This window comes from Camelus bactrianus, chromosome 4 (assembly GCF_048773025.1).
Source record: "Camelus bactrianus isolate YW-2024 breed Bactrian camel chromosome 4, ASM4877302v1, whole genome shotgun sequence".
In the NCBI taxonomy this organism is placed as follows: Eukaryota; Metazoa; Chordata; class Mammalia; order Artiodactyla; family Camelidae; genus Camelus; species Camelus bactrianus.
In genome coordinates, this window is record NC_133542.1 from 42,589,842 (window position 1) to 42,613,623 (window position 23,782).

Genomic DNA, 23,782 nt, shown 5'->3' on the forward strand with positions numbered 1-23,782 from the left:
TTTGATAGAACGAGAGGAAAGGAATTGCTGAGAGAATTTGGATATAGATGAAGATTTGTTGAAAAATGGAAGTAAACAAAAAGGAAACAGACAAGGAAACCTTTAGCCCAGCCTAAGAGGATAGACTGAAAAGTAGATCATGGCTCTCAGTGCATGAAAGGTAGCTTATTGCTTTCCTGGAGATAGAGATCCTTGATGAGAACTTAGTAAGACCCCCAGTGCTTTTGTTTTTCTTTTTGATTTTATTCCAGTATTTAAATTTGTCTTCAGATATTTCTCATATAAATCATGGTGGGGGGAAATCAAGGTGAATGATCTTCACCCACTAGGGACACGAGGAGTATTTGTCCCCTCCACTCTTGCTAAGTCTGAAAATGCTTAATCATAAATCAGCATTCAAGGCATCTGTGCATTTATGTCAGTGGGAAAGAGTAAAGGGGGAAAAAGGCCATTCAGAGACAAGGAAAGAGAGAAGAGAAATCAGAAAATAGCTGGCAGGGCTTGCTGCAATCCACTGGCCCAGGAATACTGAGGAAATGAGCATTTGTAGACCTTGAGTATGTCAGTACTCAGTCATCAGGTTCTCTGACCAGCTCCACCTTGTTCCATGAAGGCTGAGGTTAAGCTCATCAGAGAAAAGTCATCTTTCCCTACTCCTGACATCCCACTTTTCCCTAACATCTTTTTTTCCATTTTCCTTGCCCCACCCCTGTGGTAGAACTGAGTATAACCTTACCATTGGCTACAGTGTTCTTCAGACTTGAATATTTGAAATGAAATGATTTGACCTTGTGGGAGTAATTGGATGTCTTTCTGGCAAAATGATTGTCATGATTCTCAACCATGATAATATATCACTCTTAACACGTGGAGCAGTATTTAAGCACAATTAACCAGAGCCTGGAAGATGTAGGTAGGATAATAGCAAATGTCTGGGAGTTCCCTTTTTAGAAAGGGGTGTAAGGTGAGACGAAGGGGTATTCTTTTCTAACCATTGCCAAAACACTTCAGTAAAATACAGTTTCACCTTTGGGGACAAATTAGAGTAGTTGCATGAAATGTAGGAATACTGTCATACTGTTTGAGAAGGACATTGTCCTGCAAGTTCCTGCACCTGCACGCAAACAGTAGCTCCCATTTATCTTGTTAGGACAAACAAATGGGGTACTAAAGTGTATGCAGTTAACTGAACTGCGCACAGGGTGCTTTATAGCACACTTAGCACATAGTAAAGTAGTCTGAGTTTGAAACACAAAGCAGATTGATATTGCTCGAGGTGTTACAATCAGTAGAATCGTTGCTTTAGTTAAATTCCTCCCCTGGGGTGGTGGATTAAAAAATGCTTGAATATGGGCACTTTCCTGTCGGTCAAGGTAATACTGATCGAATAGTAGACAGTGCTTCTTTCTTGTTAGAGAAAGTGGGATGATGAGAGCTTTTAAAAATCATCTCAATACTTTGCAAAAAAAAGTCTTAGTAGTTTGAATCAGTCTTTTAGGGAACTGATAGGTGTCCTATTAAATTGATTCTTACAATGTTATTACTTCATTTTATTGCTTTATTAAGCAGTATAAAATATTTTGTGCAAAATAATCACCTGAGTTAGAATAATTTAGGCATCTGGTTTACCAGCTTGCTAGCAATGCTTGACAGTTCCTTTGATCTAAATCCCTAAGCCATATTCCAGTCTGGCATTTTTTTTTGGTAAATACTTAAAATTAGTTTTATCTCTTACATGTTCTTACTTCTTTTTAAAGTTTAATTTTGATGACAAGATAAAAACTGAGTTGTCAGTTTAGAGAAATAGTACTACTTGAATATTTTTTCCTATGTTTAGTCTGGATTTTTATTAAGTTGGGAAGAATTTCTCATTAGTCTTCTGACTTTTTAATCTAGGGACAGGATCAGTGCCAGAAGTTGTACTGTTTCTTGGATAATTTGGAACAAATCAATAACAAATCAAGATAATTTATTTTCTGATTAAAATAAAAAATTACAGTCTTGATTCTGTCTTTAGTGGTAAGAGGGGGTTGAAGAAGAGGGTTGCAAGATTTATTTGTATTCATTCTGAAAAGGATTTTAGATAGAATAAGTGGGAATTTTTCTTCACTTTTTTGTGTTTATGTATACTATGTAGGTGTATGTTCTTGATAAACACAATAGTATAAATAGATTCATCTTTTTTTTGGCAAAGAAACTGCTGTATAAAAACATTAAATGTGAAAGGGCTTCAAGAATGTCTTCCTGAAACTATGTAATAGTTTTTTGCCCCTCCCACTCACCCCATTGGCTGTTTAAAAGGTTTCCTAGTAATGTTTTGTTGTTCTGTTTTATTTCAACATTGTATAGCAGTGTTGTTCTCATTTTGATGAAAGACTAAAAACTCAAAAAAATTTTTTAAACCAACAATTGCTTTTGATACATATTTTTGATAAAGTAATCTGTGCTTTCTCTCAAGTTTATTATGTCATTAAAATAAAATTTAATTCCTTTAAGGAAATCATATAGGCGGAAATAATCAAAATAAAAATTAGATTTTTTATTATATTAAGACTATTTGAGGGGATGTAATTCAATTCAAGTGTAGGCTTAACTAGTTTTTTGTCTTACTTAAATGACTAATGTGATTTGTTATAAGCGATAAAGAAAATATGATACTGTATGCTTTGGTATTTGTTACTTTTTAATCGAGGGATTGAATTGTGGCATTCTTTTCAGTGCATGACATTGCTTTCCCATGATGCAAGGCAGTTAATTTTGCAGTGATTCTTGAGTTGGAGTGTGGAGAAAAAAGATAAAAGGCTCTCAGTGTTTTCCTGTTTTTCCTGACTGGTCATACTGCTAGTCCACTGGCCATCCCCACTTTGGGGTTAGTTAGCCTGTCAGCGTTCATGTGCTAGGTGTCCAGTGCATAACCAAAGGATTTTTGTAGAATGCCTTATTGGTAAAGTCGTCTGTTTCTAAAATATTTTGCCCAAACAGGTGGTGGTGGTTGTTTTTAAGTGTGATGGTCATTATTTTCATTGGAGGGTGGCAAAAGGTGGGAAATTATCGAGGAAGTTAATAGAATGGTAGTGAATTGAGGGTAGGAAAATCTTATGTATGCAACATTTTTTTAATGAGTATCTTGATGGATAGAGGAAGATGTAATAGAAATGTCAGACTGTTATGTATTTGACAAACTGTGGCTGCAGAAACAATCATTTTGTTATATTTTGGCATGAACAGTTTTTCTTTCATGGAGGCTATTAATGCTATTTTGGAATATCATGGGCATCTGAAGACAATAGTTAGCAGTTCCATAAAGCATTGAATACTGTGATAACATCTAGTAACCCTAGCAGCAGTATTTCAGAATCTCTGCCTGTTTCAATGGGCTATCTGTGAATGTACTTGCTCAGGGATGCATGAGCCACATCACCTATAAATTTGATTGGAAGCTACAGCGCTGGCATAGGCTGATGGATAGCAGATTAGAGCCCTGATTAACCATGTGATTCGAAGACTGGGAATATATTGTCTAAGCAAGATTCATCAGACGCAATCAGAATTCCAAGTGGTCAGATGCAATTCAAATGTGTATTGTGGTTTTTTTTCTCCCCTAGTGCTTTTCCTCCTGGGTTGCCTTTTTTTTTCCCCCTCTCTTTCCCTAAAGCTGAAAAATACTTCTTTGATGAATCTGCTCCTTACCCTAAAGCTGTCTGTCTGTTATTCATCAGAAAGCAGGTCGCAGTTCAGTGAGCAGAAGAAAAGATTTTAATAGAAGCTGTGCCAAGGGCTGTAATGCATCATTTTAGGGCCCTAATTACATTACAATGACAAATATCAATGGTGACAACAGCAATAACCTACATCCTTTAATGGCTGTGCTGGAAAAGGAGTTTGGGCCCCACGCCATTAGATTAGACTCAGTTTCAAAACATAGGCCATTAGAAGTGTGTGTCCACAGTATTATTGGCTGATCACTGAAGCCCGGTGGAAGGGCCTGTAAATAAATGATGCCTCCCTAAAGCTGGGTCCTATGGGACAAAAGAGGCAAAATTGGATGACCATGGAAGCAGCAGTGTTTCCGAGGCAACTTTAGCTTTCAAAGTGAGGAATGACCTGCTTAATTTTATGAAATCACACACACACATCCCACCCCCTCTGCTGCCAATTAGCCTGACCATGAAAATCCATTGGCATGACAACTTAAAGAAATTAAGAAGTCTTTTAAACAAAAGGAGATCTTCAAAGAAAAAGTTTAGAAGGTTTTCAACCCCCCCACCCTTTTCTGTTACGGATGTGTGTTAACATGCATGAATCAATAAAATGACTTTTTGACTTTTCTACATTTGTTTTTAAGAAAATACAGATTTTTTTTTCATCGTTGCTCAGACTTAACAAAGCCGAGGTCCCAAATTAAAAGAGCCAAATAAATATCTCTTGGTCTTTATTTTGCCAGATGAGTGAGTTTCCTTAGAGTAGTTTTTATTGCCTAGATTATGTAGGCAAACTAAAGAACTCAGTTTTCTTATGTGCCCACACATTTTTCAGCCCTCCTAGCAAGGGACTATTTTATTTATGTAAACAACATAATGAGGAAAATATGCTTGGCAGATGGTTCTAAGCATTAGAATCATCAGTTTGGTCTGCCCCAAAGTGTCTCATTATCTTTTATTCTCTTCCCCCTCCACCTCTCCCTACAAAAAGCTTAACAACCAAATGCCTCTGAGACTAGTGCTTTCAGTCTGGTGAATGCTACTCTATTTTCTCAGCTCGCACTGGAATTTCACCCTATAACCACTGCGGTATGTTCGTCCAGGTGGAGAGTGGTTTGGTGATTCCCACTGCAGCTTTTCATGGTGGTTTAAGCATTCTTAAAGGATAGCTAAATGCTCCACGGGGCCAGGGCAGTAAATTAAATCAGGTCAGCACAGTTGGGTCCTTATTCACTGCTGCTTATTGGTACTGGGGTTTTGTCCATCCTGTTAGGAATGCAGACTGGAATGGAAAGCTTAGGTTTGAAACTTCATGGTGAATTTGAGTTTTTTCTTGGCTGGCAAAGTTTTTAAGGTGCTGGCATGTAAAAGATTGCATAGCTATAAAGTCAAGAGGGTTGCTGATGAAAGAAGGAAACCTAGATTGCACAAGTAGAGTGTCGCTGTCATTCTGGTAATGACTTAGCAAGGAAAGGAGCATTTTTGTCTTAAAAAATGAGGAACTGACCCTGGATGGAACTTATGTTAAGAATGTCTCCGGAATAGTAATTGCTTTACGTTTTCTGCCTCTCATCACTTCTCGCCTCTCCTTTTCCCCACTCCATCATTAAGAAATAAGCTATTTTGATGGATGTCAGCTAAACTTACTGGGGTAATCATTTCACAATATATGTACGTCAGATAACCTTATATCATGCTCTATGCCAGTTATATCTCCTTATAATGTTTGTTTTATGAGGGGGAGGTAATTAGGTTTCTTCATTGATTTCCGCTTGGAGGAGGTACTGGGGATTGAACCCAGGACCTCTTGGGTGCCGAGCATGCGCTCTACCACTTGAGCTATACCCTTCCACCTATGCCAATTATATCTCAATAAAACTGGGGGGAAAAGTTATTTTCTATGTATGTGTATAGAAATCCTGTGTTTACATGTTACATACCAAAGTATATAAGGAGCCATCTGATAATACAAATTAAAGTGAAGATCGGTGAAGCCCTGGGTAGCTTTTTAAAGAAAATGTAGTGGTGGCATCTTTCTTTCTCTCTCTCTTTTCTCTTACTGTAGCATCCTATTTGTATAAAATTTGTTTACTTACAAACTTAATAGAGAATAAACTGACAGTATTGGGACTTCTGCAGATCTGTCGTACAGTGGTGTAGGTAATGTTCCTAAAGTTAGTCTCCATATATATACAGTTGCTTTCTGCTAAAGGAGGACGTTAGCATGTTCTAAACCTCTGCACACTGAAAACCCTGGTGGGATATTTGGAAATTTTTATGGTTGAGGAAAACTTGCCATTCCCCAATAATTTATAACTAAGAATCTGAGTTAATCTGGTCATTCGGATAGGTTGGGTGCTATTCCTTTGGGAGGTTGGGGACTTGATTGTGAATTCCATCGCCTGTATTTAAAGCAAAGGCCACAAATGTAGAACTCCAATGAGTTATTAATTGAGGGAAGTGGGGATGTAGAGAGGAATGTATCTTTACCATCTAAACTCTAAAAACACAAGGTTTCATGAAAAACCACATTAGAATGAACAAGGGTTCTGTGGAAGGCTTATGAAAACTGATTTCTAGTCGTGAAAATTAAATTCCTTTTTATGTTGTCCTGGTGCTTGAAGGTTGACTTTTTAAGATGAATGCTGGTTAATAAATTGTGCTATTAATGTGGCACTGTTGTCACTTCCTCCTTTTAATGGGCTTGCTGACGAGAGTTTTCCTCTTTCTTAGGAAATATGCCAGCCAGAATATAAAGTGTGTTTTAATATCATCCTGTTAATATTTTGGGAATTTGTGACCAGCTGACTGCTCTCTTTATTGCTTACTTTTCCTTTTTTTCCCCCCACAGGCAGAGATTGTCAAGAGGCTGAATGCTATCTGTGCACAAGTCATTCCTTTCCTGTCGCAAGAGGTAAGGCAGTTGGTTTCAAGCATTGGGCTAGAAGGTACCATTCCACTGGTTTTGCAGACAAAACTGACTCTTTGGCCTTGTCAGTCTCTTGGTGTTCGTTTTGCACATTTCTGAGATACAGTGGTCACATTCCAACTTCTACACCTTATTTACATTCAGTGAACTATAATTGTGTTTATGTAATGGAGTATTTTCTAGTGTGCTAAGCGAAATTCAGTTGTTAAATATTTTACTGTCATTGGACGATGTAATGTTGCTCAGAATCATGAGTTTGTCATAATGGCATCTAATAAGGGCGATTGAAAAATTGCCTCGAAGACAAGAGCTTGTTCTACACTTTTGTCACCAGGCATTAAGAGTTGGCAGAAGATACATCAAATAGAAAGGCTTTACATAGTAAACAAAATAATGCAACTTTGGGATAGCAGCTTTTTAAAATTCCACTTCTTATGAAGTCTTTATCTCGTGGGTACATTTGAGAGAAGACACATAGGATGGACTCGGGTGGACTCATTGCTCTGAGAACCATGGCCTTCCCGCATTGCCAAGGCCCGGCGTGCAGCTCATTGGCTTTTTCTGGCTCTCACTAGTGGAAGTGTGCACACCAGTGGAGGTGTGCACACTGCTGCAGGTGCACGCCCAGTGGGATAGGGAGGTGCATTTCTAGTGCATGGTGGCTTCTGGTGGCTTTTTTTTCCCCCCTCTGCTTTCTTGCTTGCTTTTTGGTAGTTACAAAGTTAGGTGCACCAGCTGGAGAGAGAATTTTTGCTTCTGGATTACTGAATCCTTCATTTGCTTAGGTAAGATCAGCTGTGAGAAGGAAGACACTAATAAATGGAGTAGCTACACATCTTGCAGCCCGCAGTGCTTTGCGTGGTGGGCTGGGAGGCACCGGGACACTTTCCTCCTACCCTTCAGTTGTGTTGCTGCTTTTCAGGAGAGCGGTGCCCTGCCTACCTGCCTGTGGGCGTGTGCTGAGGTTAGCATGCCGCCGATATTTGAGCGTGCGTGTGTGATCCATGTGGATCCTATCTGACTTCTTATTTGATTTGAATGGGGTTAAATCTCAGGAACCATGGGTACCTTTCATCAGGAATATATCCTTTGGGGGTGCTCATATTCACAAACATGGGCCTGAGTTAATATCCTGAGTTCATATGCCCTCCTGGATCACCAACAACAAAGGATGTATTGTCTTTCTCCTCCTTTAGTTGTGACTACACCACCACCACCCACTATATCCCCATTTACTTATTTCTACTGAGGATTTGCTTGTTGACTAGATTGTGTGGAGTAGTGAAGGAGAGTTGGGGGCCGATTTGCATTTTTTAGGAAGCCTGGCTACCCTTTGCCTGATCCATACCTGGGTGTATTTCTTCTGACTTTAAGCAGCTCTGCTTTGTGGAGGTGGCGAATGGGAAGAATGTGTAACCCACAGAGGTGTGACCAGGCTGAGGCGTCCTACGCCAAGGGAGAGGGGAAAGTTTGCATTTTCCCTGGGTTGGTGTTGGTCTTGAAGCTTCTGCAGGTGCAGACCCTTACATATAATCACCGGTACAGCTTACTCCTCTGGCATTCTTGCAGATTCTGGGGGGTTATGTTCAGACATGGGAGAGGTCTTGAGGGTGTTAGTGGAGCTAGCTGATTTGTCAACAGGTCGTTTTCCCACGTGAGTTATGTTGCTTGTGTGAGCAGGCCCAGTAGGAACAGAACGTGTAATGCTGGTGATGCTGGGCAAGACTGGACTGGAGTTAATTGGCTAAGGAAGTTGTACCCTATAGAGGAAAGCTGTGGGGAGATTCTGGCAGCTCCTTTTCTGCTCTAGGCTGGGAGGATAGTCATTATGATCTCACTACTTATTATTTATTTCCCCAATGTTTTTGACATTTCTTGGTTGAAATCCTTGATGTGTGTAATGAATGACCTATGTGATAGTTTTCTAAATCCTGATCCTGCCTATCTCTTTTCTTCTGCATGCTTTAGGTTTAATTGGCTCTTCTTTTTTCAGTTGCTTAGGTGTGTGTATATCTTTTAACATGTGGGCCATGGACATGTTCATTCCCAACCAGTCTGGGCCTCTCTGATGTTTTGTGTCTGAACATTGCCCACCTTGTTTCCTCTTCTGGGCATTCTGTGAGCATCACACTCCTCGCCTCTACCCTGAGGCCAGATGGACTGTAATCTGGAGGGAGGGGAGGAGGCAGGTTATTAGAGGAAGATGAATTCTATTTCCTGTCTCTTCAGAGGCATGGAAAATCACTCTTGCATGGCTGCGAGCGTCACTTGGTGCCAGGACTGAAGGCTCTTATAATTTGATCTTTTAACACCGGCTCTCTGCATGACAGTCTCACTGCCAAAACGGCAGCTGCGGTGTTAGAATTTATTTTAAAATATTTTTATTTAAAGATTAAATGATTGTATTTAGAAAAAAGAAAAATGTTTCCTGAAGACCACTGCATTAGGTGCAGGTTGGAGGGTTTTTTTTGGAGTTTGGCAAGAACAAGAGGTAAATTTACATGTATAATAGGTAATAGATAAGTCTATTTTTAATTTAGCTCCCATGTGCTTATTAATATACATACTTAATATGGCTTGTGTCTAGTGTACCACATTTTCCCAAATTAAAAAAATTTATAGTCTTGAGTGACAGCTGTTGAATAGATTTAGTTTTAACTGCAAGACCTTTTTTGGGGGAAATAAGTTGTAGAATTGTAGCCCCTGTGCTTGAAGTGTGTCTGTGTATGTAACAATCAGAGAAAAGTATTTTCCCATTGGAGTTCACTAAAACACTTACAGCATTATAGCCAGCATCTCTTGCAGGGATGTGCCTGTTGTACTCACGTACAGCTGCTTCCAGAGGCCCAGGCCCCAAACATAGGTGTTGCCGTCTCTTGTCATGAAGTGAGTAACCATCACTCAGAGTTGTTAAAATTTCATAGGATCCTTACAATCAGGATTTACAGAAACCTTATGAGTGAGTCCTTTCCCGTCTGAAGCTGTTCTTTTCTCCCACTTACTTTTGGCTTTTAAGAATGGGTAAGACTGATCTGTATTCTGCTGCCCTCAGATTTCTTCTTTAAAAGGCAAATCTCAAAGTAGTAACTAAATGGGATGTTCTTCTCTGTCTCTGTCTCACTTTGGTCTCATTTGCTGAGCAGGAACTGTCATCAACTTCCCGTTGGTCGTTCCATAAGCAAGAGGTGCCCGGATGATGACAGTCACATCTGGGTCAAGTCCTGGCCTCCCTGTTACAAATTGCGTGGCTTCCTATAACCTAGTTAAGCTGGGTGACTTTTAGCAAGTGATTTGCCTCTTTAAAACCTCAGTTTCCTCATCTGTGGGATGACGTTAATAACAGCATGAACGTATATGATTGCTGGGAGATCGATGACTGGGGATTGTACACGAGCAGTGCAGCACATAGTAAGCACCTCCAGATGTTGACGAGCAGTAGCTGCAGCAGCACGGAAGCTCTGGGCTCACTTTTGAGAGGACCTGGAGCCAGCCCCCCCTCCCCTTCTTAGTCACTGCCTTTCGGAAGAATGTGAATTGCTTGTCTTCCTCTCTAATGTCCTTACAGAGGAAGAAAATTATAAATTAAAACAACCCAGGGCTGTGAACTAGCTAAAAATCTCAATGAGGCATATTAGGTTGCCCCAAGGGTGATTCTCTTCTAGCTCCAAAATTAATTTTCCAATTTAGGAAACACCTGTCTCTCCCCAACCAGGAAGCAAAGATCCAGAAGGTGACAACTCTTCAAGGTGTTCAGCCTGTAGAGCTTACTTCAGAAAATGTGATGATTTTTGGATGGGGTCTGTCTTTTACCCTCAGAGCAATGTAGAAAAACAAATTTCTCAATCCACTTGGGGACTGGCTGTTTTCAAAGTACCTGGTGGTTTAGCTGGAGTTAGTTTTGTTCTTACAAGTAGTTTCTGTGGATGGGCTCTTTTTCCATCAGTGATTTCAGGATACAGTTTGTAGACCCTTAGACCGTGTGGGCCCTTTACAAAATTAAAGGTTGTCAGTAAGCACTGACTTGTCTCCAGTGCCCTCTCACCCCCTTTCCAGGAACATACCTTTAAGGAGATTTTAATGTGGATTGAAAACTACGTGCCTCTTGTTAAACCCTGGCAGCAAGGCACAGTATTTCTGCTAATTTGGAATCAGACCATCTCTGCCTCTTACTGGCTGTATATTGGGAAAGTTCTCTCTCTGAGCCTTAATATTGCTATAGATGGTGAGAGTAACCCCATCTTTACAATGTGTACTATATATTCAAATTTAAAGCACTTGCGATAGCAAATACCAGGTTTTTTGGTCATTGTTTTTTGTTTTTGCTTTTTTGTTTTTTTAAAATAACCTTTCCTGGGAAATGGATTTTATTCCAGCTTATTTTGGGTCCCAAGACATTTGGAGAGGGGGGACTTGGTAAAAGCTGGGAAGAGTTGAAGGTAACATTTCTGAATGGACTGGCTGGTGATCTTCCTGTGATAGGAGCTAGGCTGCAGCTCTGGGGGCTACTTCAAGCAGTGGGTGGTCAGCACTCCACAGATGTTCTTTCAGAAGGGAGGGAATATTATATTTTTATTGTTTTGGAAAGCCAGTAAGTATTGTCTTATCCTGTTAGATTAAGCATTAAATAAATATTGGGGATCTTACTTAGAGGGCAGTTGTGCTTTTTGGGCTCTTTTCCCCTTGGATTATAAAATAGTTTAGTTTTGAGATGGGCAGGGTATATGTTTCATGGTGACCAACAAGGTGTTCTTAAGACCTTTGAGTCTTAAATTCAAACCCCTAATAGGCTCTAGCTCAGTGGGTGATAACGAATCACACAACAGTTGGAAGTCTTCTTTCCCCAGAGTACCATTTGTACTTTTCAGAAACTTGTTGCTCCCCTAACAAAGAGCAGAGTTCATTGGAAGAGTTGTGTTATGTGTGAAGCAGGGTGATACGAGCTTGAGGTCAGGCAGACTTGGGACCAAATCTGGGCTTAGCCAACTTGCTTCTTTTATCATGCTGAACAAAATACTTAACTTTTCTGGGCGGCAGTTTCTTCATCTGGAAAATGGGAGACCTGCACTATAGGGTTGTTCTATGAGGATTAGGGATGCTGTTAAAGAACTAGCTGGGCATTAGGCCGCTTTAGCAGAGATCAAAGGAACAGCGGTTTAGGCAAGATAAAAGCTTGTTTTTCTCTCAGCATCACAGTTTGCATAGAAGCAGCTGTAGCTAATTTGGTGTCTCCACGATGTTGTAAGTGCAAGCTCCTTCTATATTGATGTTGATCGTTCCCAGGACTCCCATGTCCTGCCCTGTCAAGCAGGAAGGGCGAGAGAAGCATGTGCTTTTTCTTTTAAGGGCATGATGTGGATGATGCTCATGTTTTTGCTCACTTTGCAGTGGCCAGTGCCTAGTTACTTGCCCACAGCTAGCTGCGACAAGCTTGGAAGCGTAGTCTTAGCTGAATATGCTCACCTAAAACCTATACTAATAGAAGGGGTGTCATGGGACAGCTACCAGTTGCCTCTAGACACAGTGCTATGCATAAAATAAAAATAGTGAGCATTATTATTATTGCCAGTGTTGATTTGAAGGGAAGTCATACTGAACCAGTGGTGTGTCTTTACATGACAAACTCTAGCTCTGACTATATAATCAGCACAACTCGTATTTTAACCTATCACATAGAATAGAAAGTAATGCCTATACATTCTTGTTATCGAAGTCTCCTCCAAGGACTGACTTGTAAGGAAAAGAGTCACCCATCAGGTATTGTTTATCATACACGCACAGGGGCTGTAAAGGAACCCTCATGAACAGTGATGGGCCCTGGGGGCTGTCTAGGCCTAAAGGTACAGCCTATGTTTACACCCGTATTTTTAAAAGCACCACAATTTTGGAAGACACCTTTCAACTGAAGATGGGACATATCAGTTCACACATGGGCTTGCTGTATTTCGTGGTAGACTTGCTGGAAGGAAAATGCAGCTTGAAGCTGGAAAAATTATTGTTAAGCAGATCTCTTCTCATAAGCGGAACATGTGTGAGTCTTTAAATTATAGTTCTTTCCCTCTCATCTATCTCAGACATACTCTTTTGTGCACACGTATTATCTTTGAACTAGAGAAAATTGGATCAAGATATTTGAGTCTCCCTCTACCCCAAGTCATGGAAGATGTATTGGATAAGTTGCTCTTGGTTTTATGGAATTTTAAGACATCTCAGAACAAGTAGCGCAGGTTGATTGCTCTGCAGCATCAAACTTGATCCATTTTTAATGTCTTGGGCCTCAAACCATTTCCAAAGCACAGCCTGAAGAAACCTGAAATGCATGTACCTTACTGGACAGAGTGAGAGAATGCTGGTTCCTATGACCAGTGGCTTCCTAATTCCCATTTATTAAGCCCATGGTCATCATTATGTTTGGAGAAATGGCATCATCCATCTTTAACCTTATTTTCAGCAGATTGTTACAACTTGTATCTAGTCACTCAGTACCCAGGAGGAGATGGATGTTGTCCTCCTCCCCTGGTCCTCTGCAATTTCAAAGCTAAATTTTCTTGTTTCTGTAAAGCAGAAGCAGGCTGTTTAGAGACAGTAGAGGAGGCCCACATTGGAGTGAGCAGCAGCTCTTTTTTCCCTTGCATCAGTAAATATTAACAAATCAAAAAAAAATTCACATTGTTCTGTTGACCACTTTTGACAAAAGTTCTCTGATCACTAGAATTTTTAGGAGTGAAAATTTTAAGCCTTTCTGCTTTCATTTTTATATTTACCTAGAGTAAAAGGAACATTCCAAGTTGAATGCTTTCTGGTACAAATTTAATTTTAATTCAAAACTGTGTTTTTATTGCCTTGTTAACTTTCTTAACAAGTAGTATCAAGTAGTTGTGTTTTTCTCCAGAATTCTGTAGATTTATTTGGGTGTTCTACATTGCATTTAAATGGTAGAAAATAATACACAATTACAAAATAGTGATAACATGCATTTATTTAATTCCAGTAGGCTAAAATAGCCAGTCAAATCAAGTGATACATGAATTTCTATTTTGGACTTTCCTTAAACTGTGTTCTTTTAATCTGATGGAAAGCAAACCTTTTCACTGTGTTAAGAGATATGGTTGTATCTCAAGTGCTGTTTATTTGGCACCTGGGTTAATATGGTATTGAATTACTCTGAACCACATTTTGCATGTATAGAATAATTGTAAAATAGAAGTAGAAAAATGTGATCAGTCACTTTCATATTGTGCCTTAGGGAGGAAATGAACAAAATACAGTGGTTACATGCACTGGTGGCAGTGTTCTCGCCTCATAATGGTGCCAGGTTAACTCATCTTATTGCTTGTTAACTTTGTAAGGAATCAATGGCTTGTGATAACATGGTTTGATGTAGGAGAGCTTAGCTGAAATCACCAGAGATCCCCTGATAAGTATGTGGTGACACCTGTTAGACCATCTTCTGAGATCGTTCATTAAGTGCCAGCAGCCTTTACAGGACATGCCTGCTTCTCAGTCAAGGTCATTTTATCAGTGTTGGTAATGTGTTATGACAGTGCTGTGTAGCCAAGGAATGTCCTAAAATGACTAATACACCTGGATTGGGGCTTGAGAGGATTTGGGCCAGTTTTCTCATTTTTACACTGGACAACCTTTCATTTAAAATACGTTTTTTTTTTTTTCTCACAATACTGACTGAAGCATCAGAGAGCATAATCCTGTCCCATGTTCCATGGTTGACTAATTGGCTTGTTCTGCGTGACCATGTGTTTTGGTTGACAGTTGGATGTTTGGTGAGACCCTTATGGTAGCATTGTGGCCTGTTTCCCCTCAGGAAGTTAAAGATGGTTCTCAGGAGGGAGAGCTTTGTTCTGCAGGTTTAAATGTGGACCTTCTTCCAAAGGCAGCAGTGCCACCCCTTGTCTGTATGTGTCTAAAAGGAGTAGTGTGCATTTGAGAAACTGACTTTTAGTTAGGTAGCGGCTAACTAATTATTATTACTGGAGCTAAGCTTTAAAGTACCTTAAGTTAGAGCTGCATTGTCCAGTACAGGAGCCATGGCCATAAGTGGCTATCTAGATTTAAGTTAAAGTTATTTAAAATTGAATATGGCTAAAAATTCAGTTTCTTAGTCACATTAGCTACACTTTAGGTGCTCACTACCCACTCAAGTCCCACTAGTAGCTAGAGCTCAGATCTAGAACATTTCAAACATTGCAGAAAGTTCTCTTGAAAAGCTCTGGACTTCTAGAGCTTACTGTACATACCAGGGAAGAGTGCTCTGCCCACATGTGAGTGAGAAAGGAGAAGACAAGGCCAAACAGTCAGGATGAGAAATAAATACTTGGGCAACGTTTCCCAAGCTGTCTCCTGAGAGCCTTACATCCCAAGCTCCACAGCCAGAATTGTTTGGAAAGCCCTGCATACACATTCAACCTCTTTTCAGGTTTGAAGCTCTGAGAAGACCCGACAGTTTACCAGGTGTTAGCCAGATTAAAACTTGTGAATTTTATAATTTTATTTTATGTCCAAATAATACTTAATTTCTTGTGGGACTGACGTTTCTTGGAATACCATTTAGGAAAGACTGACTGGAGGAGTTTTTGGTTAAATTTAAAGCTTACTTGTGTTGGTGAACCTGGTAGAATTGCTGAAAAAGGCTCAGTAAGAAGTAGGGTTTTAGCCTGGCTTAATGGGCATGGAGTGATACTTTTACTTGGGTTTGATCTGCTCAGGATCAAATTGTGTCTCGTCACACTGAGCACAACCAGAGGGGTAGCCAGAAGGACGAGTGGCTTAAAGCCAGTGACCTGGGGATATTAAACCTGGAATAGAGAAAATTGAAAACATGCATTATGCCATTTTCAAATACTTGAAGTACACTACTGTGGAGGAGAATTTAGAGGCAAAATTGGGTGGGAAGGAGTTTTGGGGAGATAGAGTTCTGACCCCATTGTCCCCACATGGAAAAAGTTTGCCCATGAAATAGTGAGTTCAGGCCCAAGCATCTTTCATCCTGGAATATTGCATTAGCCCTCTAACTGTTCTCCCTCCAGTCTGCTTCACCTCCCCACCATCCAGCTTCTTTACCGTTCCCAGATCCATCTTGCTAAAATGCAGAACTGATAGCCCTCAGCTGTTTAAAATTTTTTAATAAAAAATATCCTACCAGGGTAAAGTCCAACTTCTTTGCATGTTATGCAAAACTTTTTACTGTTTGGCTTCCTCCTGCCTTACAGATTTCACTTCCCGCTAGTACAGGGTTCTATAGAGTTTGCCTGTACCATACTCAGATGATCTCACGTGCTTGCTTTTGGTGTTGTTTTTGTGAATACCTCTTGCACTTTAAAGAGTTTTGCATTTGTGTCTTGCCATGCCCAAGAAGGTGCTCAAGATCCTACCTCGCCTTGCCTCTCCAACTTTGTCCCCTACCCTCCTCTCCTCCAGCCACACATTCTTCTTCTTCCTTGATGGACAAGCTTCTTTATCCTTCAGGGACCTTGTCCAAGTTGTTCCCATTGCCTCCAGTTCTTTTTTCCTTGAAAACCTGCAAATCTCCTGTAAATCCTTCTGGTCCCAGTGGTCAGGTCTACTTCCTTAGGGAATCTCCCTCCAGCCCTAAGATTTGATTACATATTTCTCTCATGAGTGATAGTATAGCATTCTGTCATTTTCTTCATAGAAATTATCCTCCAATTGTAATTACAAAGCCTTTTGAGTATTATTAATTCCCTGATTGTCTTGTTAATTTCAGTTCCTACCACAGTGCTTGGCACACAGTAGGTGCTTAATAAATAATTGAATGAATGAATAAGGAAATGAAGCCTTTCCTGATGCCCCAGGAAGTGTGCTGACCATTCTTGCCTGTAACCTTCCTTGTACTTTAAATCTTACATCCTGTATTGTAAGGTGCTCTGTGTGAATTATGTGGTGGAGGTGTGGGAGGGGCATTATCTCTTGCTCATTTTTTGTATCTCCACGTATCAGGATAAGAATCCTAGTTCGCTAGTTCATTTACATCTATCCTTATTACCCTATAGTACCCCTATCAATAAGAGGGATATTAAAAAAAAATTACAAGTTGTGATGTAGTTTTTTAAATCTAAGGTTTTCATTAGAGGTACCACCTCTAGTGCCATGCCCCAAAGTGTTGTCATGGCAGGTATTATCATTGCAATCTCTTCTGAGAAACATTTCAAACATCTAAGGTATATATTCTAGTGGTTTGTTAATGCCTATTTCTCAGCAGGCTTTGTTGGACTTATCATAAGCTTATATTGTTTTAATCTCTTTCTTGTAGAAAAAATATTTTCAATATTTTAACTGAAAAAGTGCAGAAAGTAATTTGATGATGATGAAAGGAAGTAGGCAAGTGGTTTAATGTATAGATTTTCATTTTACTGGTCTTTTTTTTCCAACCATGCTTGTATTCCTTAAATCACAGTATTTTATTGAGATGTAATTTACATGTTATAAAATTCACTCAGGTGTACAGTTCAATAATTTTTAGTAAATTTACAGAGTTGTGCAACCATAACCAGAATCTAGGTTTGTTTGTTTGCTTGTTTTTTTAGGTAAATCACAGTATTTTAAAGAAGAAATATTTGACCTTTTTTTCTTTTCCAGATCCCACTTAGAGGCCTCTCTCTTAGAAACCCTTGGCTTATTGGTATATTCCTAGTGGCATTTTATTTGGTGGTGCTGGTGGAAAGTTCAGTCTGGGAGCTCGTATCTGAGTGAGCATCTTGAGCAATGAGAGAGGCCATAGGACTCTGCTTCCTCCTGCAGATTGACTGGGGTGACTGGCTGTCACCACTTGTGGTGAGGCCACAGAGGGGATCGGCAGGAAGTGGGAGAGGAAATGAGATGTGGGTGGAGTGGGAGGAGAGGAGCAGATGGGGAAGGGGAAGAGAAGGGGAAGAGAAGGCAGACATACTAGGAAAGCCATCATGGTTCTAAGAAGATGTGAAAAACTTGTCATATTTTCTGAGTCAGCTTTTATACTAAAAATTGCAAATGGGGAAAAAATGCTTCTTTGGGTCCGATTATGAGAGTATTTAGGGCTTCTTCCTCGAGTGTTCATTTTTTCTGTTGTGATCATTTGCCCTTCTCGGTGGTGCTTTCGTGTGTGGTATTATGTTACTGTGTGGCTGAGTGAGCATCGCTGGGGTGTTTCCGGTGCTCTCAGCACACAGGGGAGGAGGCACTCTTTGCTAATAGGGAGCTTCTGTTCAAAAAGTCCTTAAGTGCCACATGATTCGCACTTGTAAGCAGAAATAAGGAAGTAAAATCCTGAACTACAGGTGAAGTTCAGATGTGGTATTAGCCCATGGCCATTGCCGTGAGAGAAAAGGAAGGAGCTGAGTCATGACTTCCATTGTCACTTTAGGTTTTTAGCAAGAGTTTCTATAAAAGCATCTGATGTCAGTGTTACGGTTCACTGGTGTGTTTCTGGTTTTCTCAGTAAATGTACTTGATTTTCATGCCAAGTCAGAAAGATATGCCCACTGCCTTAAGACATCTTTGCTCATCTTGGCAGTTGGAATCCAGTTTATGAAGCAAGAGCTGAGTGATCTTCATGGTAGAAAGGCCCTAAATACATGTATTTTCTGTATCTCTGTCTCATGGAAGTGTTCTTTGAATACTTAATGTAGAGTAGATGATATTTCAGTAATAGGAGGTATTTCAGTAATATACAGAAATGGCACAGAGTAAGAGCTTTCAGAGATTTTGAACGAGTGGATGTGTGAATGGAATGAGAGAGATGCATGTTGCGTATGTGTGAAGGTGTTCCTTTGGCTTTCAGTTTCTGGGAAGTTTTGAGCAGCCATTATTGAGTGTTGGAAAGTAAAAGGTGGAAAATTCCATAAAAATTTTTGTCCATAAACTCACTTTTGAGTATTCCAGTTGTCCTACATGTTGTGTTTTCCTCTGCTTCCCAAGTGCTGTGATTTTTCACTGCCCTGACAACCAGATTTGTCCTAAATCTAAAAACGCGTTCTGTGCTTGGCACGTGGTAGCTGCTCAGTAAACATACATGGTCAGGCTGACTTCAAGGGAGAACCACTACTATTGGCCACTTTATTAACTGTGCCTCTATTCCTTCTAGTGCTTCCATGAATATTTAGGATTTCTACTTTCAGAGAAAGAGGAAAATGAATTATTTTACTCTGTCAAATATTTTATTAAAGAGTAAGGGTAGATGGAGATACCTGTAAAGATTTTGTGGTTGCTTCATAAGCCCTTGTTTTGAAACCAACTTGCAATCTAAAAAAAAATCAAAGGTATAGAGTTTAACGATCAGAGTCCATTAAAAGTGTAACATTACACTGATCTGTTATTGAGCAGTTTTCATTGCATTATTCATAGGCATAATCTCTTCTAGGAAATCAAGAGTGAAAACACCACATCTAGATAAACTAAAGCAGTTTCCTTTTCCATGTCACCTCCCCCACTACCCCTACACAGTTGGGAGGCAAAAATAGTAGTCACCCTAGTTAATCCTAGTAACTGTATATCTGGGGGCTTTGCGGTGTAATACCAAGTAAGGGCAAGGGGAATTTCACATACAACTGGTGGCTTAGCTCTTTGTATGTATTAAGCAGTACGATAGCTGAGCTTCATACTCACTTCAGGTCAGTAGAGAATGCTGGTACATTTCTCAACTGGAATCAGCCAAAACAGGACTCTTCCCAGCCACACAGAGGAGTACCTGTTTCACAGCACAGTCTCTTTGGCTCTTCATTTACTAAACCAAGTTGGAAAAAGTCCAGAAGAGACCTATTTTAGACTGAATTTGAGTGTGTGTGTACTAGAGTGTCCAAGTGTATTTAGTTGGGAATAATATTTACATTTTAGGGGTACTTGTATAAGCACTTGTGTGTGTCCAGGTGTAAATTGCCTATATGCAGAGACTTCTGTGCTATATAATTTTTTTCTAATATCATCAAAATTAATAATTTCAGATTGTGCTCATTCTCTTTAAAACTGAGTCATGGTCAGAGGGGTTTTCATATATTATCCATCCTCAGTTTTCAAAAGAAAAACAACTTAAACTTATATGTTTTAGTTTTCTGATTGCATTTAAAAGAAATACCTGAAGTCCTTAAACTTTAGTGTTGGCAAGAGTTGTACATTTTTAATATCTTTCCAATATGCAGCCCTTCATGACAGGAATGAAAACATGAGTGCTTTTTCACATTTACAGAAGAAATATAAACGTTGAATTCTATATGTCCTTCTAGTGTCTGCTCTAACAAATAATCAGGAGAAAATGTAAAAATAAGTACTTATAGGGAATATTTTCAAAACATGTTTTATGTAGGTGGCAGAGAAGAGGGGATACAAAGAAGGCAGGTGGGATGGGTTATGTTGTTTTGTTAGTATTAGTGGAAGATACTGGGTCAAAGTGCACCACTGACTTGAATGTAAAATTTAAGCTGCTTCTACCAGTTGTAAGGGAGCATCCTTCATTGGGGGCGCAGGGATGATAGCTGCAGTTGGATGTCCAGTTACTTTTCAGCTTTATAGACACAAAGATTACCCTAGACATCTAGTCATCCACCACCTGGGGCTTTTATTTGAAATATGGAGACCCCTGAAACCTGTTTTGCATGTAATTAAAGTTAGAGGACATGCTAGGAAAAGCTGTTCTTGACTGACTAGAAAACAAATAATTGTGTTCTGTTTCTGATCTTCATTTATAGCACCAGCAACAAGTGGTGCAGGCTGTGGAACGGGCCAAGCAGGTGACCATGGCAGAACTGAACGCCATCATTGGGGTACGTGGCCTTTCCATTTTAGCTCTGATCATCTTAGTGTTTGTCATCAGCTCTCTCTCGCTCTCTTTTTAAATTTTGTTCAATCAAAAGGTTAAAAGGCAATAGAGGACCACAAAGTGGAATGAAGCACTTTGCCTTCAATCGCACACAAAATTTGATGGCTTCCTCAGAAACTGGACACCTTCTCACCAATTCAAGCTGACAGGTTCCTGAAAATTCTCCCCCTAAGGAGACTGGGTAGTTCTTTTTCATAATATTTCTTTCCTTTGCAATCAGCCTTTGTTGCTAGCCTAAGCCAGAAGAAAAGACACAGATTGCCCTGATGTCAAAGTGACCTGATTTCTTTTATCTTTCCTCAAATATATAGTATCTTAATATCATTTTTAGTGAAATAAAATGTACATTTTCGCATCCCCCTGCTGCTCTTCCTCCCCTGTGGTGAGTGGTTCTTAAGGACCAGTGTCCATTTGTAGTAGAAATAATAGATGAACTACACCTTTTTGCAAAATCAGTGGCCCAGTTAGAAAATCCTTCCTAGTACCATTAACATTGCATAAAAATCCTGCTGGAATTCATGGGTTTGGGCAATCACTCCAACTCCACTTATGTTTTTGTTCTCCCAGGTTAAGGTAACACGTAATAAAATAAGGTGTTAAAACTTAGAAATAAAGGCAAGAAATTTTAGCTGAGAAAAGCACAGTAGTCACATCTCTGTTTATGCAGCTGGTCTGAACAGTTCCTTAGGTTATCCTAATGAAGACACTATCACTATACTTATTTCTTCCTGCCCCCTCCCAAATACTTTCTCTTGTGTGTAGATTATACACAAAAGTCTTTTCTCTTTTTTTCCCCTCAGTGTATCAAACACACTTTGAAATGCTAATTATTCCATTTACTTTCATTAAAATTCAAATTGCTGAGTGAAGATGCGGATAAGGGTCGCCTGATAATCAATCTGAAGTGAAGATATTGCTTCAATTATGCCTCTGTCTTTTAACAAGGAAATCAGAACTCTGGGATGACTGCTGATGGTGGTGGAGCAGTAGTTTGATTGTAGCTTGTTTTTTAATGGGCTATTTTGAGCTCTATTTTGTGTCCCTCTGACCACAAGAAAATACTGGTAGTCAGTTAGAAAACATAATAAATGGAAAAGAGTAACCTTTATTTCCTCAGAAGTGCTCCTTGGAAAGAAGAGGCTGAATCAGAATGAGCGATGTGGAGGAGACTCATTTGTCCTACGTTTTCTGTGGTTCCAGTGGGGTGGGTAGGGGAGAGATGGCAGGTGAACACAGTTAACAATTAGTTTTTATTTCCCCAAAATTCCAGAAAGCGGCAGTGAAATAAATTTTTTAAAACGTTGAGAAAGCTTTCATTTTAAGGTTAGTGTATACATTTGTAGCAGCTGTGTTTGCTTGAAGCATGTGTTGTATTCTTACTGGGATATATTTTGGTTATCAAATCTCCCAAGGTCACCAGGGAAAGAACTTCCATTTCTCACCCACTCTACCGTCTGCTGTTGCTGTTGAAGGAGAGAATGCGTGCGTGCGTGCGTGCGTGCGTGCATGCGTGAGGACTGATAGGAGAGCTTGCTGGGTGGTTTCTGGCTTGGTGTTCATTTTTGTATGAATTGCTAAAATACGGGTAGCCATCCTGCCTTATATGTCTGGTTGGGAGCCTTTTCTGGGAAAACAAATCTTTTATGTTTCTTTTTTGAGTCTTATTAGTTACTGTCTGTACAGTGGGGAGATTAAGTCAAAAACACGTTTTGTGCTGGATATTACTTAAAAATATGAGGGAAGGTATAAAATCAGAACAAGTTCCCTTCCTTTCATCACATCGAGTATATTTTTAATACTGTTTTATATCTATTTCATTTTACATACTTTGTTTTGAATGAGATGGCAGATTGCCTTTTCTCAGGGAGAGGATGATTTATTAGACTGTAGCCGAGTAACTGACAAACTGTGTATATATGGATTTAATTATTAAAATAAAGCTTATTTAATTTTGTGACCTAAAAACTTATTTGAAGAACTGACTCAGTAGGGCTGCATGCTGTCAAACAGCGTGTGCTGTAGTTAGTGGATCTGGTGGGAATTCCACATTATTTATATCTGAGCAGAAAATGGAATCAAAATCACATAATCTGACTATTCCAGAAAACAGAATGCAGAAATAGAAAAAACAAACCCAGCCGTTTTAGGGAGCTACAAACCAAGTGAAGAGGAAAGGGCCCCATTTCAGCCAACTCACTTGATGCATTTCTGCTGCTGCTCTTCTCTGTCCTTGGTCTTTGTCTGCTTCAGCTCTGTTCAGTGCCTTGTGTCTAGTAGTTTCAGACTTGTGACACTGTGGAATTATAAATGCCCCTGCTGTTCTCTGTCCCCTTAGGCATGGCTGTGTTGTGAGGTGGTGGTATTTTGACCTGCTACCAAAAGTGATGAGGGATCAATTTTAGGTATTCATGAGTTAATTTTTAGGTAGTCGGCAGTGATTTTTCTGCACAGAGGAAATGATAATTTTCCTCTTGAGAGGCAAAGACCCATCTAAGCCCCTGCAGACCTTCATTTATTTGTCGCTGCATATGTATCTGTCTTATATGTATGCACACCATCCAGACAAGCACAAATGTTCCCAAATTTAATGAAATCTGATGAAGCACCTTTTTAACTCTGCAATATTATTCTACCTTCGTTGGTAAATGAGCCAAACCAGTGATCCATGCAGTTTAAATGCAAAAAGCTGAAGTGAGCCCGAAACCTGGAGAGGCGGCTTGTTCTCTTGACAATAAGCTAGTTGTGTTTAATGGAATGAAACACAGTTATAATGATTTCTTTCACAGGTCATGTTCAGTTTAAAACTATTGATAGATTGAAATAAGTTAAATATCATTTATCTTTTATTTATAAGTAAAAAACCCAGGAAGATGCCTGTGTTGTTTTCTATAGTTTCTATTTTGTGTTTTGTTTTGAATTGTGCGTGTTTTACATTTCCTTGAAGCTTTGCCTGGAGTTCCCTCAAATGGGCTTGGGAACGTTATGCATCTATTTAGATCTTGTCATGTGTCCTGCTAGCCACTGTGTTTTTAAATTAGAATCTCTGTAAGATTACACTGTTGGAACAACACACAAATTGTAGTTTTAAATCAGTAATATGATCTAATTAGAAATGATGTTTTCATTTCCTGTATTATTAAATTGAGTCATCTGACTATCTTAAAATGTTTTTTAAATCCATTACACTATATAATCAGCACATGCTGTGTGAATGTGGTTATGCTTAATAAAGGAGACTAAGTTGGAACCTCACAAGAATTTCACCAAAGAAACTACCATTAAGAAAAAAGTTTTGTTGGTACGAACATTGGTGAAGGAAATGTTTGGCTT

The 23,782-nt window shown here is 39.5% G+C and overlaps 1 protein-coding gene across 6 annotated transcripts in view; it reads left to right on the forward strand.

Moving 5' to 3' along the window:
* TLE4 (TLE family member 4, transcriptional corepressor) overlaps positions 1-23,782 on the forward strand; it is a 137,898-nt gene that overhangs the window by 28,189 nt on the left and 85,927 nt on the right. For 4 of the 6 annotated variants that reach the window (XM_074361739.1, XM_074361740.1, XM_074361741.1 and 1 more), the window contains exons 5-6: positions 6,553-6,615; positions 20,322-20,396. In XM_074361739.1, coding sequence (XP_074217840.1) covers positions 6,553-6,615; positions 20,322-20,396 — 138 coding nt within the window. The remainder of the gene's footprint in view (positions 1-6,552; positions 6,616-20,321; positions 20,397-23,782) is intronic. The other 2 variants (XM_074361743.1, XM_074361744.1) reach the window with 1 other exon arrangement.